This window comes from Echiichthys vipera, assembly GCF_963691815.1.
Source record: "Echiichthys vipera genome assembly, chromosome: 4".
Classification (NCBI taxonomy): domain Eukaryota; kingdom Metazoa; phylum Chordata; class Actinopteri; order Perciformes; family Trachinidae; genus Echiichthys; species Echiichthys vipera.
In genome coordinates this window covers 34,946,686-34,963,611 of record NC_139829.1, presented here as the reverse complement: position 1 = coordinate 34,963,611, position 16,926 = coordinate 34,946,686, and the positions used below count along the sequence as shown (strand labels likewise).

General features: G+C 44.7%; 1 protein-coding gene across 1 annotated transcript; it reads right to left on the bottom strand.

Moving 5' to 3' along the window:
- Positions 1 to 9,527: 9,527 nt before the first annotated feature.
- On the bottom strand, positions 9,528 to 15,703 carry ppiaa (peptidylprolyl isomerase Aa (cyclophilin A)). The gene is made up of 4 exons (XM_083912902.1): positions 15,543 to 15,703; positions 11,287 to 11,406; positions 10,187 to 10,359; positions 9,528 to 9,892 (listed from the first exon to the last, which is right to left on the bottom strand). Exons 1-4 carry the CDS (start codon positions 15,609 to 15,611, stop codon positions 9,760 to 9,762), a joined length of 495 nt encoding a protein of 164 aa, XP_083769028.1. The 5' UTR covers positions 15,612 to 15,703; the 3' UTR covers positions 9,528 to 9,759.
- Between the last annotated feature and the right edge of the window lie 1,223 nt (positions 15,704 to 16,926).

Genomic DNA, 16,926 nt, shown 5'->3' with positions numbered 1-16,926 from the left:
GTCTGTGTGTGTGCGTGTCTGTGTGTGTGTATGTGTGTGTGTGTGTATGTGTGTGTGTGTCTGTGTGTGTGTATGTGTGTGTGTGTGTGTGTGTGTGTGTGTGTGTGTGAATCAGAAACCAGGCCGTCTTCACGTCAGCACTGATCACTTTTCCACATCATCACCTGTTTCCAGAACATTGAGGCTACGGAGGCTTAAAGACGCCACAACTGAAAAAATACGTCAGAAATATAAAACCATGTGTTCCCGTGGGCGTGTTCCCGTGGGCGTGTTCCCGCGGGCGTGTTCCCGTGGGCGTGTTCCCGTGGGCGTGTTCCCGTGGGCGTGTTCCCGCGGGCGTGTTCCCGGCGGCGTGTTCCCGTGAGCGTGTTCCCGTGAGCGTGTTCCCGTGGGCGTGTTCCCGTGGGCGTGTTCCCGTGGGCGTGTTCCCGGCGCCGTGTTCCCGGCGCCGTGTTCCCGTGAGCGTGTTCCCGCGGGCGTGTTCCCGGCGGCCTGTTCCCGTGGGCGGCGTGTTCCCGGTGGCGTGTCGCTCGGGGTCAGAGCGTTGTGAGCACCGACTGTAACGACTCAGAGAAAAAGACTTTTGTTCTGTTTTTGTTCAAACAAAGAAACAAAACGAATCAACGTCAAAACATCTGACAGATGCTAATGCTAGCTTCTGTCCTGATGCTAAAGAAGCTAACGCTAGCTTCTGTCCTGATGCTAAAGGAAGGTAATGCTAGCTTCTGTCCTCATGCTAAAGGAAGCTAACGCTAGCTTCTGTCCTGATGCTAAAAAAAGGTAATGCTAGCTTCTGTCCTCATGCTAAAGGAAGGTAACGCTAGATTACGTTCTGACACTTACTGAAGCTAACTCTGGCATATGTCCTGATGCTAAATGAAGCTAATGCTAGCTTATGTGTGGTATTTAGCCATTACTAATAGTGACTAAAATTCGACACGTGAGCGATTTTAACGCTGACGGCGACGGATCCGAAAAAAGGACGAGGTTTAAATTAATAAAACACATTTAACGTCGTATTAATGACGTCATTGATTTATTTATTTTATTCTGTTTTTCATTTTGATTTTGTCGTGTTTTTTCTCTCTTTGGTGATAAACCTGCTGATGAATGTTACAAACATTAAGAGTTATTTAAAGAAGCTTATTGCAAAACGTTTATGAATTCAGTGATTTATCCGAGTTTGTTGTTACCACGGTGACGACCACTGACACTTAAACCTTTATTGCCTCTAAACCTCAAACTCTGACGCTGCAATAAAGTCACATTATTACGACATGAAACTTAGCTCGAGAGCTAACATTAGCTACTTACCCAGAGAACTAACATAAGTTAGCTAAGAAGAGCTACTAGTTACTTTAGCTACTTAACCAGCTAACGTTAGCCCATTTAACGAGAAAGCTAACTTAGTAAGTCAGCTAGCATTACTTAGCTGGAAGCTAACATTAGCTGCTTAACCAGCTAACATTAGCCCATTTAACGAGAAAGCTAACTTATTAAGTCAGCTAGCATTACTTAGCTAGAAGCTAACATTAACTAGAAAGCTACTAGCTAGAACATGACTTAGCTAAGCAGCTAACCAGAGAGCTAACTTTAAGTAGAACATTCATTTAGTAATTTAGTAAACAGGAAATAGAAGGTGACAGTTAAGTTTAGTCTCTAAAGGAGACGGTTAAGTTAAGTCACTAAAGGAGACGGTTAAGTTTAGTCACTAAAGGAGACGGTTAAGTTTAGTCTCTAAAGGAGACGGTTAAGTTTAGACACTAAAGGTGACGGTTAAGTTTAGTCACTAAAGGAGACGGTTAAGTTTAGTCTCTAAAGGAGACGGTTAAGTTTAGACACTAAAGGTGACGGTTAAGTTTAGTCACTAAAGGAGACGGTTAAGTTTAGACGACTAAAGGAGACGGTTAAGTTTAGACGACTAAAGGAGACGGTTAAGTTTAGACGACTAAAGGAGACGGTTAAGTTTAGTCACTAAAGGAGACGGTTAAGTTTAGACGACTAAAGGAGACGGTTAAGTTTAGACGACTAAAGGAGACGGTTAAGTTTAGTCACTAAAGGAGACGGTTAAGTTTAGTCACTAAAGGAGACGGTTAAGTTTAGTCTCTAAAGGAGACGGTTAAGTTTAGACACTAAAGGTGACGGTTAAGTTTAGTCTCTAAAGGAGACGGTTAAGTTTAGACACTAAAGGAGACGGTTAAGTTTAGTCTCTAAAGGAGACGGTTAAGTTTAGACACTAAAGGTGACGGTTAAGTTTAGTCACTAAAGGAGACGGTTAAGTTTAGACGACTAAAGGAGACGGTTAAGTTTAGACACTAAAGGAGACGGTTAAGTTTAGACACTAAAGGAGACGGTTAAGTTTAGTCACTAAAGGAGACCATTAAGTTTAGACACTAAAGGTGACGGTTAAGTTTAGTCACTAAAGGAGACGGTTAAGTTTAGTCTCTAAAGGAGACGGTTAAGTTTAGTCTCTAAAGGAGACGGTTAAGTTTAGTCTCTAAAGGAGACGGTTAAGTTTAGACACTAAAGGAGACGGTTAAGTTTAGTCTCTAAAGGAGACGGTTAAGTTTAGACACTAAAGGAGACGGTTAAGTTTAGACTCTAAAGGAGACGGTTAAGTTTAGTCACTAAAGGAGACGGTTAAGTTTAGACGACTAAAGGAGACGGTTAAGTTTAGTCTCTAAAGGAGACGGTTAAGTTAAGACACTAAAGGAGACGGTTAAGTTTAGTCACTAAAGGAGACGGTTAAGTTTAGTCTCTAAAGGAGACGGTTAAGTTTAGTCTCTAAAGGAGACGGTTAAGTTTAGTCACTAAAGGAGACGGTTAAGTTTAGACACTAAAGGAGACGGTTAAGTTTAGTCTCTAAAGGAGACGGTTAAGTTTAGACTAAAGGAGACGGTTAAGTTTAGACACTAAAGGAGACGGTTAAGTTTAGTCTCTAAAGGAGACGGTTAAGTTTAGTCACTAAAGGAGACGGTTAAGTTTAGACACTAAAGGAGACGGTTAAGTTTAGACACTAAAGGAGACCGTTAAGTTTAGTCTCTAAAGGAGACGGTTAAGTTTAGTCTCTAAAGGAGACGGTTAAGTTTAGACACTAAAGGAGACGGTTAAGTTTAGTCACTAAAGGAGACGGTTAAGTTTAGACACTAAAGGAGACGGTTAAGTTTAGACACTAAAGGAGACCGTTAAGTTTAGTCTCTAAAGGAGACGGTTAAGTTTAGTCACTAAAGGAGACCGTTAAGTTTAGTCTCTAAAGGAGACGGTTAAGTTTAGTCTCTAAAGGAGACGGTTAAGTTTAGACACTAAAGGAGACGGTTAAGTTTAGTCACTAAAGGAGACGGTTAAGTTTAGTCACTAAAGGAGACGGTTAAGTTTAGTCACTAAAGGAGACGGTTAAGTTTAGTCTCTAAAGGAGACGGTTAAGTTTAGTCACTAAAGGAGACGGTTAAGTTTAGACACTAAAGGAGACGGTTAAGTTTAGAGTTTCTGTGTCTGTGTGTGTCTGTGTGTGTCTCTGTGTGTGTGTGTGTGAGTCTGTGTGTGTGTGTGTGTGCGTGTGTGTGAGTCTGTGTGTGTGTGTGTCTCTGTGTGTGTGAGTCTGTGTGTGTGTGTGTGTGCGAGTCTGTGTGTGTGTGTGTGTGTGTGTCTCTGTGTGTGTGTGTGTTCGTGTGTGTGTGCTGGTGTGTCTCTGTGTGTGTGTGTGTGTCCCTGTGTGTGTGTGTGTGTCCGTGTGTGTGTGTGTCTCTGTGTGTGTGTCCGTGTGTGTGTGTGTGTGTGTGTGCTGACTCAGCTTTAATCCTCTGTAAACACTCGTCTCCAGGTGTGTTTTCATCTCTGCGGTGTCACGTTTAAAAGCGTCCCCGCCTTCACCTGAGGCTGCAGGAAGGAAGTGATGCGGTCGGGCTTCAAACGCACAGACTTCAAAAACCTGTGTGTGTGTGTGTGTGTGTGTGTGTGTGTGTGTGTGTGTGGGGGGGGGGAGATCAGAGGGGGGACGGGTATAAGAGAGCGGAGGGTCCTGAGGGGCGACGCAGACGGGGCAGAGACACCGGGGGTTCGAACGCACGGCTCCATCTGAAGCATCACCATCGTTTTTTTGTTTCAAAAACGCAGAAAAACTTCAGCTGTGACGTTTGTGAAGGAGGCTCCGTGATTGGTCGATTGGTTGATTGATTGATTGATCGGTCGTGTGATTGATCTGTCGTGTGATTGGTTGATCGGTGGTCCATCTGTCGTGTGATTGGCTGTGGCAGGATGTGGATGTGGCGCGGCGTCCTCTGCGTGTCCCTGGTGTACGGACTCGCTCTGGACTCAAACACCATCAGGTCCAAAGAGACGGAGCTGCAGGTGAGACACGCAGACACGGTTGCTATGGAGACAGAACCCGCCAAAATAAGAACAATAAGATCTAATATTGTTTTATTGATTATTGATTTATTTACTTTGACTAATTTTTTTATTTTTTATTTTCAGTGTATTTATTTATTCTTTCTTAAATTTCTGTATTATTTATGTTATTATTTAAAATATTATTATTTTATTTCTTTGTCATTATGCAAATTATATGGAGGACAGCAAAATAATATTACTAATATATTATATTTTTATAATTTTCAATGTATTTATTTATTCTTTGATTTATGTATTTACTTATTTCTGTATTATTTATTTATTTATTCTAAACCTAATATATTATTTTGAGTAGTTAATTTTGTCTAATTTAATATTAAAAGTGCAGCTGATCAGAAATATTATGTTATATATTGTGATTAATGTGGAGGCCTGCACCTGTCCATCAGGCTCGTTCCCATGGCGACCAGGTGGAGCGTCCTGTACGGCGCCGGACGGAGACGGCGTCCAACTCCAACCGAGAACAGACTCCTCCGGTACTGTTGTTATTTATTCATATTATTATTATTTTTAATTATTTATTATTATTATCATTATTATTATTTACATCTGTCTTGACTGTTTACTCACTTCATTATTTATTAATTATTGTTTATTGTTATTTGTTGTGTCTCAGGGAGGAGGCTGCAGTAACAGAGCTCAGAGGAGACAGACGGACAGACCGGAGGACAGACAGGTGGACAGACAGGTGGACAGACAGGAGGACAGACAGGTGGACAGACAGGAGGACAGACAGGTGGACACAGAGACAGACCGACAGATCAACAGGACCAAAGGTAAGTGTCTGGAACTACGAGTCCCAGAATGCACCTCTGCAGGAAACAGTGCGACCTAAAGCCTCGTTTCCAACCAACCCCGCCCCCAGATAGAGACTTCCTGTGTGGTCCAATCAGGAAGCTGGGTCAGCGTCAGTTCTGAGTGTCCAAGCCCCGCCCCCAGCGTCCTGTGTGGTCCAATCAGGAAGCTGGGTCAGCGTCAGTTCTCTAAGTGTCCAAGCCCCGCCCCCAGCACCCTGTCTGATCCAATCAGGAAGCTGGGTCAGCGTCAGTTCTCTGAGTGTCCAAGCCCCGCCCCCAGCGTCCTGTGTGGTCCAATCAGGAAGCTGGGTCAGCGTCAGTTCTCTGAGTGTCCAAGCCCCGCCCCCAGCGCCCTGTGTGGTCCAATCAGGAAGCTGGGTCAGCGTCAGTTCTCTGAGTGTCCAAGCCCCGCCCCCAGCGCCCTGTGTGGTCCAATCAGGAAGCTGGGTCAGCGTCAGTTCTCTGAGTGTCCAAGCCCCGCCCCCAGCGCCCTGTGTGGTCCAATCAGGAAGCTGGGTCAGCGTCAGTTCTCTGAGTGTCCACTAGGGGCAGGTTTCATGTTTAACAGCCGTTTACACAGCATCATTAAACCTGTTTAAGGACCAGAGAACATTATGGTCTGTGTGTTTAGATCAGGTCTCCATGGCAACACTGAGGGGGGTATGAATACTTAAGGGCGTGGCCTAAAACGCTCAAGTGTAGACGGCATTGATACAGGACGCTGAAGTGGACTGAAATGGTCTGAGTCGATCTGTAGTGGCCTGTACAGGTCTGTAGTGGTCTGAGGCAGTCTATAGTGGTCAGAAGAGGTCTGTAGTGGTCTATAGTGGTTGGAAGTGGTCTGTGTTGGTCTGTAGTGGACTGTAATGGTCTGTGGTGGTCTGTAGTGGTCTGAGGGGGTCTGTAGTGGACTGAGGCGGTCTGTAGTGGACTGTAATGGTCTGTAGTGGTCTGAGGGGGTCTGTAGTGGACTGTAGTGGTCTGTAGTGGTCTGAGGGGGTCTGTAGTGGACTGTAATGGTCTGTGGTGGTCTGTAGTGGACTGTAATGGTCTGTGGTGGTCTGTAGTGGACTGTAATGGTCTGTGGTGGTCTGTAGTGGACTGTAATGGTCTGTGGTGGTCTGTAGTGGACTGTAATGGTCTGAGGGGGTCTGTAGTGGACTGTAATGGTCTGTGGTGGTCTGTAGTGGTCTGAGGGGGTCTGTAGTGGACTGTAATGGTCTGTGGTGGTCTGTAGCGGTCTGAGGGGGTCTGTAGTGGACTGTAGTGGTCTGTAGTGGTCTGAGGCGGTCTGTAGTGGTCTGTAGTGGTCTGAGGCGGTCTGTAGTGGTCTGAGGTGGTCTGTAGTGGTCTGTAGTGGTCTGAGGCGGTCTGTAGTGGTCTGAGGTGGCTGCTCAGTGGAAACGAGGCTTTATGGACCCTGCGGTGGAACGTGCGTTGACTTGATCTGTTCCCGTCCCCTGCAGCGTTGGAGATGGCGAGCTGCGTGCGCTCGGGCGACTGTGCGCCCGGTCTGTGCTGCGTCCGCTACCTGACGGGGAAACGCTGCGCCAGGATCCCGGGGGAGGGCGAGGCCTGCCTGCTCAGAGGGTCCACCAAGCTGAGGAGGAAGCTGGGCCGCTGCGACTGCGAGGCGGGGCTGGCGTGCCGGGCGGCGCCGGGGAAGGCGAAGGGCCAGGGCGTGTGCCAGCCCCGCCAGAGACACGCCCCCAGGAAAACACGGCATTCTGGGAAGAAGAGGAGGACGGCGGAGAGGAGCTGCTGACGCCCACGTCACCGTGAACTCTGTACATTTAATTTAAACGCAGCGTCAGTGGAGGTCAACCTGAGGCCCGGGGCCCCCCCTGAGCCCCCCCCCCCCGAGGTCCAAGTGAGGCCCCCCTGAAGCCCCCGTGAGCCCCCCCTGAGGTCCAAGTGAGGCCCCCCCACCCTGAGGCCCGGGGCCCCCCTGAAGCCCCCCCCCCCCTGAGGCCCCTGCAGGAAAAACAGTCATTATTTTATTATTGTTGTTGTTTTATAAATAAAAGTTAAAATATTAAAATAAAACGCGTCACTTTTTTCTTTTGACGTCTTTAAATTTTTCTGTTTTTCTGTTTTTTTTAAAGTTAAAATAAATAAAAGACTTAATTTAAATGTTTTAAAAGAACCAGAAATAATAAAATAAAAATGAAAGGCATTTATAAAATATGACAAAGTTATATTTCTGTTTTTATTTATATTTATATTACATTCATGCATTTATAAATAATAAAGAAGCAAATTAAAACAGAAATATTAATTTAAGTCACATTTTATTTACGCTTTATTTCATATTAATGTTTAAATTAACACTTAATTTATCCGCTTAAATAAAATAATTACATCAATTCATCATTTATTTATCAATAAATATATGATTTGATAAATTAATTTGGGGACAATTTATAAAACTCAAATGTTTCTTGTTTAAAGTTGTTTCTTTATTTACATTTATTATTGATCTGTACCTGTCCCCCCTCCCACTGTGCCTCCGTCACAGGTTAGAGCGCCCTCCCACTGTGCGTGCGTCACAGGTTAGAGCGCCCTCCCACTGTGCCTCCGTCACAGGTTAGAGCGCCCTCCCACTGTGCCTCCGTCCCGTGCCCCGTGCTTTAGGGTCCTTGTCCCCCCCTCCAGGCCCGTTTGTACTCACACTACCTGGGCCTCGGAGAATGCTTCTTGCTGCCTATACGTCATCACGCCGTAACACGTCACACGCATTGATGACGTCATGGCGATGCGTGGCTTTGTTTCCAGATCTTTCCGTAGACCTCAGAGTTTTTGTGCGTCTTGTCGACTGTTTTTGAATCTTTGCATCGACCAAATCTGCAGTAAACACTCCACCTCCGCATCACACCAACGTGAACCTTTCACCGCCATTGTTTGAAATGTCCGCCATGTTTTGTTTAGTCACGTCAACAATAACGTTTACCTGACAAAAGTGCTGACGTCATCTAAACAGCAACAAGTCTAACGTTAGACCGGAAATAGAACAAAATGACACCAACTCACTTCCTTTCTTTTCTCCCCGTGAGACAGAAATCACGTCACCTGAGCTGCTGCTGCTGTGGCCTCCTCACCTCTGACCTCTGACCTCTGACCGGCCCGGTGCTGCGTTCAGGTGCCGTGGGAGGTCGGAACCTTCGGACCTGCCACTCGGAAAAGTTCACCGGACACTTGTGGAAGTGGAACCTCCACCGTCCCCGACCACTTCCACAAGTGTCCGGTGAACTCTTGCGAGTTGGAGGTCTGAAGATTCCGACCTTCCACGGCACCTGAACGCAGCATACCCCAACTGTGACGTCACAGAGAGAAGTCGCAGAACAATGGCGGCGCCCGGAAACAGAAACGTCAGAGAACAGGCTGCACACGTCACTTCCTGCTGTAGAGTTTTATTAGATACTGAAACTTTAAAACAACTGTGTTTTTATTATTCTGGCATGAAAATATGAGTTATAACCTCTTAGCATATATTTATTTATATATTAAAGGCTACATTAGTTTGTTATTATCTCATATATATATATAAATTAATATTATAGGTTACATTAGTTTGTGTTTATAAGGTAACTGAGTTTATTTGTGAGTAATATTTAATGTTATTTATATTATATATAAACATTAAATTTGAAGCAAAATAAGAAAAATACAAATTGTTTTATTCATTTTAGTTTTGCAAGTTAAAAAGTGTTAATGTTGCAGTTTATGATTTTAAATAATTTTATTTCAGTATAAAACGTTTATGTCATTTAAAAAGGTTTAAACTTTAAATAAAGATCACTTTTATTTTCTTAGTCTAAAAAGCAAAGTTATTCTTTGATCTTTGTTTCTCTTTAATGTGAATAAGGAAACAACGATGTGCAGATTTATAACTATTTTAAAGACAAATTAACCAGAGTTCACTTCCTGTTTAAAGCCGACAGGAAGTGAACAAGGACCCCGGCTGTTTCCATTAAAAAGATTTAAATATGAAGCAGAAATAAATAAATATTCCCGTGTGTTTAGAGCATTTAGAACAGGAGGGTTCAAAAATAAAGATTAAATTAAAAAACAATATAGAAACAAATCGTGTGTAGTCGTCATGGCAACATTTAAGTTTGATTTTCTCTACTTAAAAGAAAAGTGTTTGTGTTTAGAATTAAAGTTTATTTGTAAATAATATTTGGTGTTTTTTTAAGATTTGTTCACATTAAAACAAGAAAAGTCTTTAAATATGAAGCAGAAATAAATAAATGTCCCCATGTGTGTTTGTTCAGAGTTAAAATAAAATATAAAAATAGAAATAAATCACACGTGTCGTCGTCAAGGCAACGTTTACGTTTTATTCTGGTTTCATTTTCTCGACTTAACAAAAGAAACTTTTGGACTTTGAAACAAATGTTAATGCAAAAGAAACGGCAAAGTCACGACTGCAGCAACATGACGTCAACAGAATAGAAAAGGGGCGGGGCCACGGGGGGAATGTGGGGTGGCGAGGGGGCGGGGTCTGTGGGGGCGTGGCTACAGGGCGAGCACAGCGAGGGTGTGGCGGCGCTCAGAGCTGACCACAGTTGACGATGGAGAGCTTCCCGCTGGTTTTGCCGCTCTGGGAGCCTCGGTCCTCCATCTTCTTCACCACCTCGTAACCCTCGACGACCGAGCCGAACACCACGTGCTTCCCATCCAGCCTGCGGGCGAGCGAGCACGTTAGAGAGAGACACACACGAGTACGCCGTTAGAGACACACACACGATGCACGCCGTTAGAAAATGCACACACGATGCACGCCTTTAAAATACGGACGCACATGATGCACGCCGTTAAAAAACACACGCACCTCATCAAATATAATGAAATATGCCTTTAAATACAAATAAAATTCCTACGTATTATATGTAAAGTTCTTTAACCCTGCTGTGGGTTCTAAACACAGGTAATAAAAGTGGCGTTGGCTGTGTGTGTGTGGCGTTGGCGTCGCTCACCATGTGGTCTTGGACGTGCAGATGAAGAACTGGGAGCCGTTGGTGTTGGGGCCGGCGTTGGCCATGGACAGGATGCCCGGCCCGGTGTGCTTCAGGGTGAAGTTCTCGTCGGCGAACTTGTTTCCGTAGATGGATTTGCCACCGGTTCCGTTGTGGTTGGTGAAGTCACCGCCCTGAACAACAACAACAACACTGTCAACAAAGCCGTCATCACCACGGCAACGAGGGAGGACGCTCACTCTAGACTCCAAAGTAATGTTTCGTTGACGTCAACACCCAGACAAACAAACACGGTGAAGTTCAGCCGTGCGTTCACACCAGAGGCGATGAAGGCGTCACGCCGCCGTTCAAAATCAATGGAAATGACGCGACGACGCTTCGTTCTGAGCGTTGAAGCATCATCGTTTAACGCTTGAAGTTGAAAAACTTGAGCTTTTCAAGCGACAAAACGCAAGAAGAGGCCAGTAAGAGTTTAGATTGTGGTAGAGTCATCGAAGGAGGAAGAAGAAAGAAATAATCAAAAATGTGACAAATGTGAGCAAACGACGCGTGACTCGTGTTCGGACGATTTCATCTCCATCACTTTAGTGTGAACACACAGAGACACAGTTGCTCCTGCGCTCCACTCTGACTGGTTTCATTTAACGGTCGTCGTCTCAAAGGTGAATAAGTAAACTGTTGGTTAAGTGATGCAACCTCACTACAACTCCCATGAGCACTTGGGACGGACGACATAAAAACAGGTACAGCTAGAGAAGTAGATTTAGACGTGATGAGCAGCTTTAGATGTGGACAAACAACAGAGGAGACGGCAGGAGACGCTGACGTGTGACAGCGTTAAGACAAAAAACGGCACAGGTTTGATTTTATTACAGCAGGAAAAAGCAAAAGGAGTAAATACGGGGAAATGTTTGAGCTGCAGCTGCTTAAATATCCTGTGTCCAGAGACGTCACTACAGCTGTTAATCAAACATTTAAATGTTTCATGTACTGTTGCGTTTGCTGCATCAGACTTTAGTGTTTGTCGTCATCATCATCATTAAAGTGTAGGTTAAACACGGCTACAGTGTTGTAACGCTGTAAACTCTGCGTGTCATCACCTGGCACATGAAGTCGGGGATGACGCGGTGGAAGATGGAGCCCTTGTAGCCGAAGCCCTTCTCGCCGGTGCAGAGGGCGCGGAAGTTCTCGGCGGTCTTGGGCACCACGTCGTCACGGAGCTGAGGACACAGAAACAGAGTCAGTTAGGATCAAACAGAGTCGGTGAGGATCAAACAGAGTCAGTTAGGATCAAACAGAGTCAGTTAGGATCAAACAGAGTCAGTTAGGATCAAACAGAGTCAGTTAGGATCAAACAGAGTCAGTTAGGATCAAACAGAGTCAGTTAGGATCAAACAGAGTCAGTTAGGATCAAACAGAGTCAGTTAGGATCAAACAGAGTCAGTTAGGATCAAACAGAGTCAGTTAGGATCAAACAGAGTCAGTTAGGATCAAACAGAGTCAGTTAGGATCAAACAGAGTCAGTCAGGATCAAACAGAGTCAGTTAGGATCAAACAGAGTCAGTGAGGATCAAACAGAGTCCGTTAGGATCAAACAGAGTCGGTTCGGATCAAACAGAGTCGGTTCGGATCAAACAGAGTCGGTTCGGATCAAACAGAGTCGGTTCGGATCAAACAGAGTCGGTTCGGATCAAACAGAGTCGGTTCGGATCAAACAGAGTCGGTTCGGATCAAACAGAGTCGGTTCGGATCAAACAGAGTCGGTTCGGATCAAACAGAGTCAGTTCGGATCAAACGGCGTCCGCGGCCACGCTCCAACACGGATGCTTTTCAGAGGGTGAAGCGAGTAAATGAGTGACCAGGCGCTGAGGCGGCGTTTGGCTCATCTGTGCAGGCAGCACGCCAGAACCAGCGCCGCAGACTCTGCACCCGGGTCCGTGAGGCAGCGGGGGAAAGTCCACAGCAGGAAGAGACGCACTGCACATCAATCATCTACTCGCACACACTGTTCTTTTCTGTAACAGCTTAATCTGACGCTCAAGTGCAACAATGTGACCGCAACGTTTCACTGATGCCATTTATCAACTGTATAAAACACATGCAGTCATATTTGCTCTGTCTCTACTTAAGATTTAGAGTTCCTGCAGGCCTTAGTGTACATTTAACATTGTTTATATGATCTACTGATGTCACATGTTATTCAGTTAGTCTCTTGGTTGTTGTGAACGTGTCTGACGCAGGTTCATGTTGGTGTTTCACCTCAAAGCCGACGCTCTGAACAACCGTCACACCTTCTCCTGTGTGCCTGTCTGCAGAAGTCTATATTGGTGCAGATGTTGTTCCTGTTATTCTCATATTCTTACTTTATCTTCTACAATTTATTGATGCTTCTTTGATGTTTGCTGCTGTAAAAGGGGGGGGGGGGGGTGTGTGGGAGGAATAAAGGAATGTCTGATCTACTGTTTTACTTCCTGTGTTTGTTTAAGAGTTTATCGTTAATCTGATCCTGGTTTTGTTCTGAGCTGCTGGAAATCCACTTTCCCTGCAGGAGTCGCTCTAAAGAGAAGTGTAAGAACAGCAGCTCAACATCAGTGCGTGATTAACGTGCACATCTGCGCCCAAATCAGCTGCAGTCCAGGTTTGAAAAGAGGCTTCACGCGTTCAACACTTCACGCAGCACACACACACACAGTGATTAAGAGATGAGTGTGTAACGGTGCCGTGTCACGGTGCAACAGGAATGCAGCATTGCACCAGGGCGAGACATCTGCACGCCCTGCACAGCAGTGACGCCGCCACGCAACTATGTTGGGAGGGAGGGAGGGAGGGCTGCAGCGCGCCTGCACACCTGCTCCCCGTATCACACGCGAACACACACACACACACCACAGCTTAATCATTTAAGAGACACCCAGGCTCCGGTTACATTTACGCCGGCGGGGAAAGAAATGTAAGACCGTTTGCTCGTGCGTGCGTTGGCGGCTCACGGGTCGGGAGCTTCTTCACTGAGTTTAAAGCATTTCCAGCTCCTCATGACTGAGCTGCACAGCTGCACTTCACATTAAAATAATGTTTTTATGCTATAAAATCAACACATTACAGTTCAGGGGCATCGTTCTACAGAAGGATGATTCATTCAAAAAGGGAAAACACCGGTTTGGACGCAAATACCTACAACTACACAAATCTTTTCATCAAAATCCTTAAAACACATAAAATTAAAGTGTTTACGGCCTCTTTTTAAGTAAACTGCACTGCAACATCTTTTATATGTTTCTAAATGACCTTTAATGCTTCCCCCCCAATGCTTTTAATGTTCATGTAAAGCACTTTAATTACCTTGTTGATGGATTATTATAAGATTATTTTAAGCATTTCAGATTTGTTCCATTCAGCAGACCCTGCATGCAGCCATGTTTGTACATTTTAATCTGTAATAATTATTATTCAGGGTTCAAAGACCTTAAACGGTCAAATTCAAGCTTAAACTAATACAGATATCTAAATTATTTTACATACACATTCAAAAGTAGTGAAATTCAAGCATTAAAGGATTTAAAGCACCTGTGATAACTCTATTATTGTTTTACAGTAATAAATAAATGTGTAGCATCGTGCATCACTCTGCACCGTGTGAGGATAAACGTTTTTACTGGATATTTAAAAAACACAAAACCTCTAATGCATCAGGAACACGCCCATGATGGAGCAGCTGCAGCTCTGGGCACAAAATGGCTGCATGTTTGGGCTGCTTTAAGCTGCAACAGCGGAAATACACAAATAAATATATAAATAAATACCGTTTGACACAGAGCCGCCATCATCTACAGTGTGTGTTGTGTAACGTTATTTTAATCATTATGAACCGTTAAGTGTGTTATTGTCATTTCTCCGCAGCCGCATTTAACGGTCCTGCAGACCCCGGCTCCCCCCCTCCTCCCCCCGTGGAACTTTCCAGAACCTCCAACAGGAACCGGCGCAGTTAGCTTCCGATGCTAACATGCTAATCGCCCCAGGCTGTACATTTTGTATTTTTTGGACTGATGCCAATTTTTTTTTTTTAATAAATAAAACTTACACCCCGATTTAATTAATTTACATAAATATAATTATAATAAAATAATTAATAAAAAATAAAAACATTCGCCCGTGCGGCGGTTGACGAAGCGAAGATTTTTCCCGGGCTTTGGAAAGACAGGAGGCCGCGAGATGCCGACACAAAGAAACAGCGCGAGACCGAGACAGAATGTTCCGTTAACTCCCGTTAGCATTTAGCATTGGCTCTGAATTAGCTCCATTTCAGCAGCACAGAAGAAAACCGAGCCACTGCGGCTGGAGCCCGTTCCCTAAGAGTACGTGGCAGAAAGGTAGAAGCGCACCAAAATGAAAATATCTATTTTAACACTAAAAAGTATTAGCTTTAGTTAGCATTTAGCGTTAACCCCAGTTAGCATTTTAAGTTTCTCTAACCTTTGGCTCCTGTTAGCATTTAGCATTCGCCTCCATTAGCCCTGCCCGGGCAGGGCAGCGCGCCCCCGGTACGACTCAAACACGGGTCGCAGGCCTTTTAAGGGCCTCACATCATTAATATTTAATTATTTAATACAGTGAAATAAAGGTTAAATAATAAATACAATGTAAATAAATAAATAAAAAAGGTCAAATAAATAAATAAATGTATGTACAATACGCAAGCATTATCCACCAGCTCCAGTTAATATTTAGCATTCGTTAGCATTAGCTTCCGTTAGCACTGTCCGAGGAGCGTGGCCCCGCTACGACTCAGACACGGGGCCTTTTAAGGGCCTCAGCATTAGTTAGCAGTTCATTATTCTGATTATATAATTAAATATAAATCAGTTTAATATCCAAACGCTCCTTTAGCGATAATCCTCTTAATACACCTTTAAATAATAACTGATGTTTAATTATAAAATATACTAAAAAGGCCAAACCGCTCATTTTACAGCTGAACATTAAACATTAATGTTGTTGTGATATTAAACAACCACACGGCTGATTAATGTGAGATAAATATGAAGCTTAATCCAGTTTAATAATAATAATAATAATAATAATGATAATAAGGCTCCATCGCCGGGTCCGTTATCCGTCCCGTTAGCAGCTGGACCGGAGCCACAAACACGTGCACGTGGTTCATTCAAGATTGCTGCGCTCGTGACAGCTCGTGCATGCTGCCGTTAACGGTTTAAACCGGGTTTACGTTTCCGCACTAATGCAACGAACACACAATATTAATAATAAAGAGAATTAAGGGGATTTTCTGTGGAGGTTTAACAGTAACCGGTGTGACGGTACGCGCTCCCCGGCCTCACTGCACCACAGGCGGGTTTACCTCCATCACAATCCGGCCGATGGTGTCGCTGCCACAGGCGACATCGAAGAAGACTCTTGGCTTGGCCATGTCAGCGGCTGGAGACGAGAGAGCGGACTGAACGGGCTTTCCGGAGCGGGAACACGGCTGAACCACAACGAACCGAAAAAGACGGAGGTTTGTGGATTAATTTTATATAACAGGCCGGTGGGCGGCGGGAGAGCGCGGCGAGCCAATGAGAGGAGCGGGAGAGTTTGAGTGGCAGCCGTTGCAGCCAATCAGGAGCCAGAGCGGCGGACCCCCCTTTCTGTGTAACTGGACAGAGGTGTGTTTGATCTGGACAGCGGGGTCTGCCGCCGGGGCGGAGCAGAGGCGGAGGCCGGGTCCACAGACACCGCCCCCGGTTCGTGGTCCCGGTGGATAAACGCTGAAAGTGTAACCCACCGCAGTCAGAGCGCGCTCCCGCGGCCAGGGCGCGGCCCGTCCGGTCGGTTTTCCGCATAAAGAGGAAAAGTTCGTGACTCACGTTAAACTCTGTCTCTATGTGTTTAAAGTCACATTTAAGTTTATTTAAAGTTTATTTAAAGAAACAAAACCACAAAATAAAACATGTCAGACTTTATTATTATACCTACTTTTTATTTGTCAGGAGAAAAAACCTGAGGTGGTTTTTTAAAAGTGCAGAAACTTCAGGAGAAAAGAATAAAAATGTTTATTAACTGACAAATATATCACCATGAAACTTCCCCAGGTCAGGGGCGTGCACAGAGGGAAGGGCAGGGGCTAAAAGGGAAAAAGGGCACCTTAGAACGGATTTATGCTCCTAGAGGACACTTTAACACACGTTTATGCTCCTAGAGGACACTTTAATACACGTTTATGCTCCTAGAGGACACTTTAACACACGTTTATGCTCCTAGAGGACACTTTAGCACACGTTTATGCTCCTAGAGGACACTTTAACACACGTTTATGCTCCTAGAGGACACTTTAACACACGTTTATGCTCCTAGAGGACACTTTAACACACGTTTATGCTCCTAGAGGACACTTTAGCACACGTTTATGCTCCTAGAGGACACTTTAGCACACGTTTATGCTCCTAGAGGACACTTTAGCACACGTTTATGCTCCTAGAGGACACTTTAACACACGTTTATGCTCCTAGAGGACACTTTAACACACGTTTATGCTCCTAGAGGACACTTTAGCACACGTTTATGCTCCTAGAGGACACTTTAACACACGTTTATGCTCCTAGAGGACACTTTAACACACGTTTATGCTCCTACACTTTAGCACACGTTTATGCTCCTAGAGGACACTTTAGCACACGTTTATGCTCCTAGAGGACACTTTAACACACGTTTATGCTCCTAGAGGACACTTTAGCACACGTTTATGC

Bases quoted from the DNA above. Each gene is read 5' to 3' on its own strand.
- ppiaa (XM_083912902.1), bottom strand. From the start codon at position 15,611: ATGGCCAAGCCAAGAGTCTTCTTCGATGTCGCCTGTGGCAGCGACACC. The intron at 10,360-11,286 runs GTGATGACACGC...GTTGTTGTTCAG, and splicing joins TCCCCGACTTCATGTGCCAG to GGCGGTGACTTCACCAACCA. The intron at 9,893-10,186 runs GTGAGCGACGCC...GCTCGCCCGCAG, and splicing joins TGCACGTCCAAGACCACATG to GCTGGATGGGAAGCACGTGG.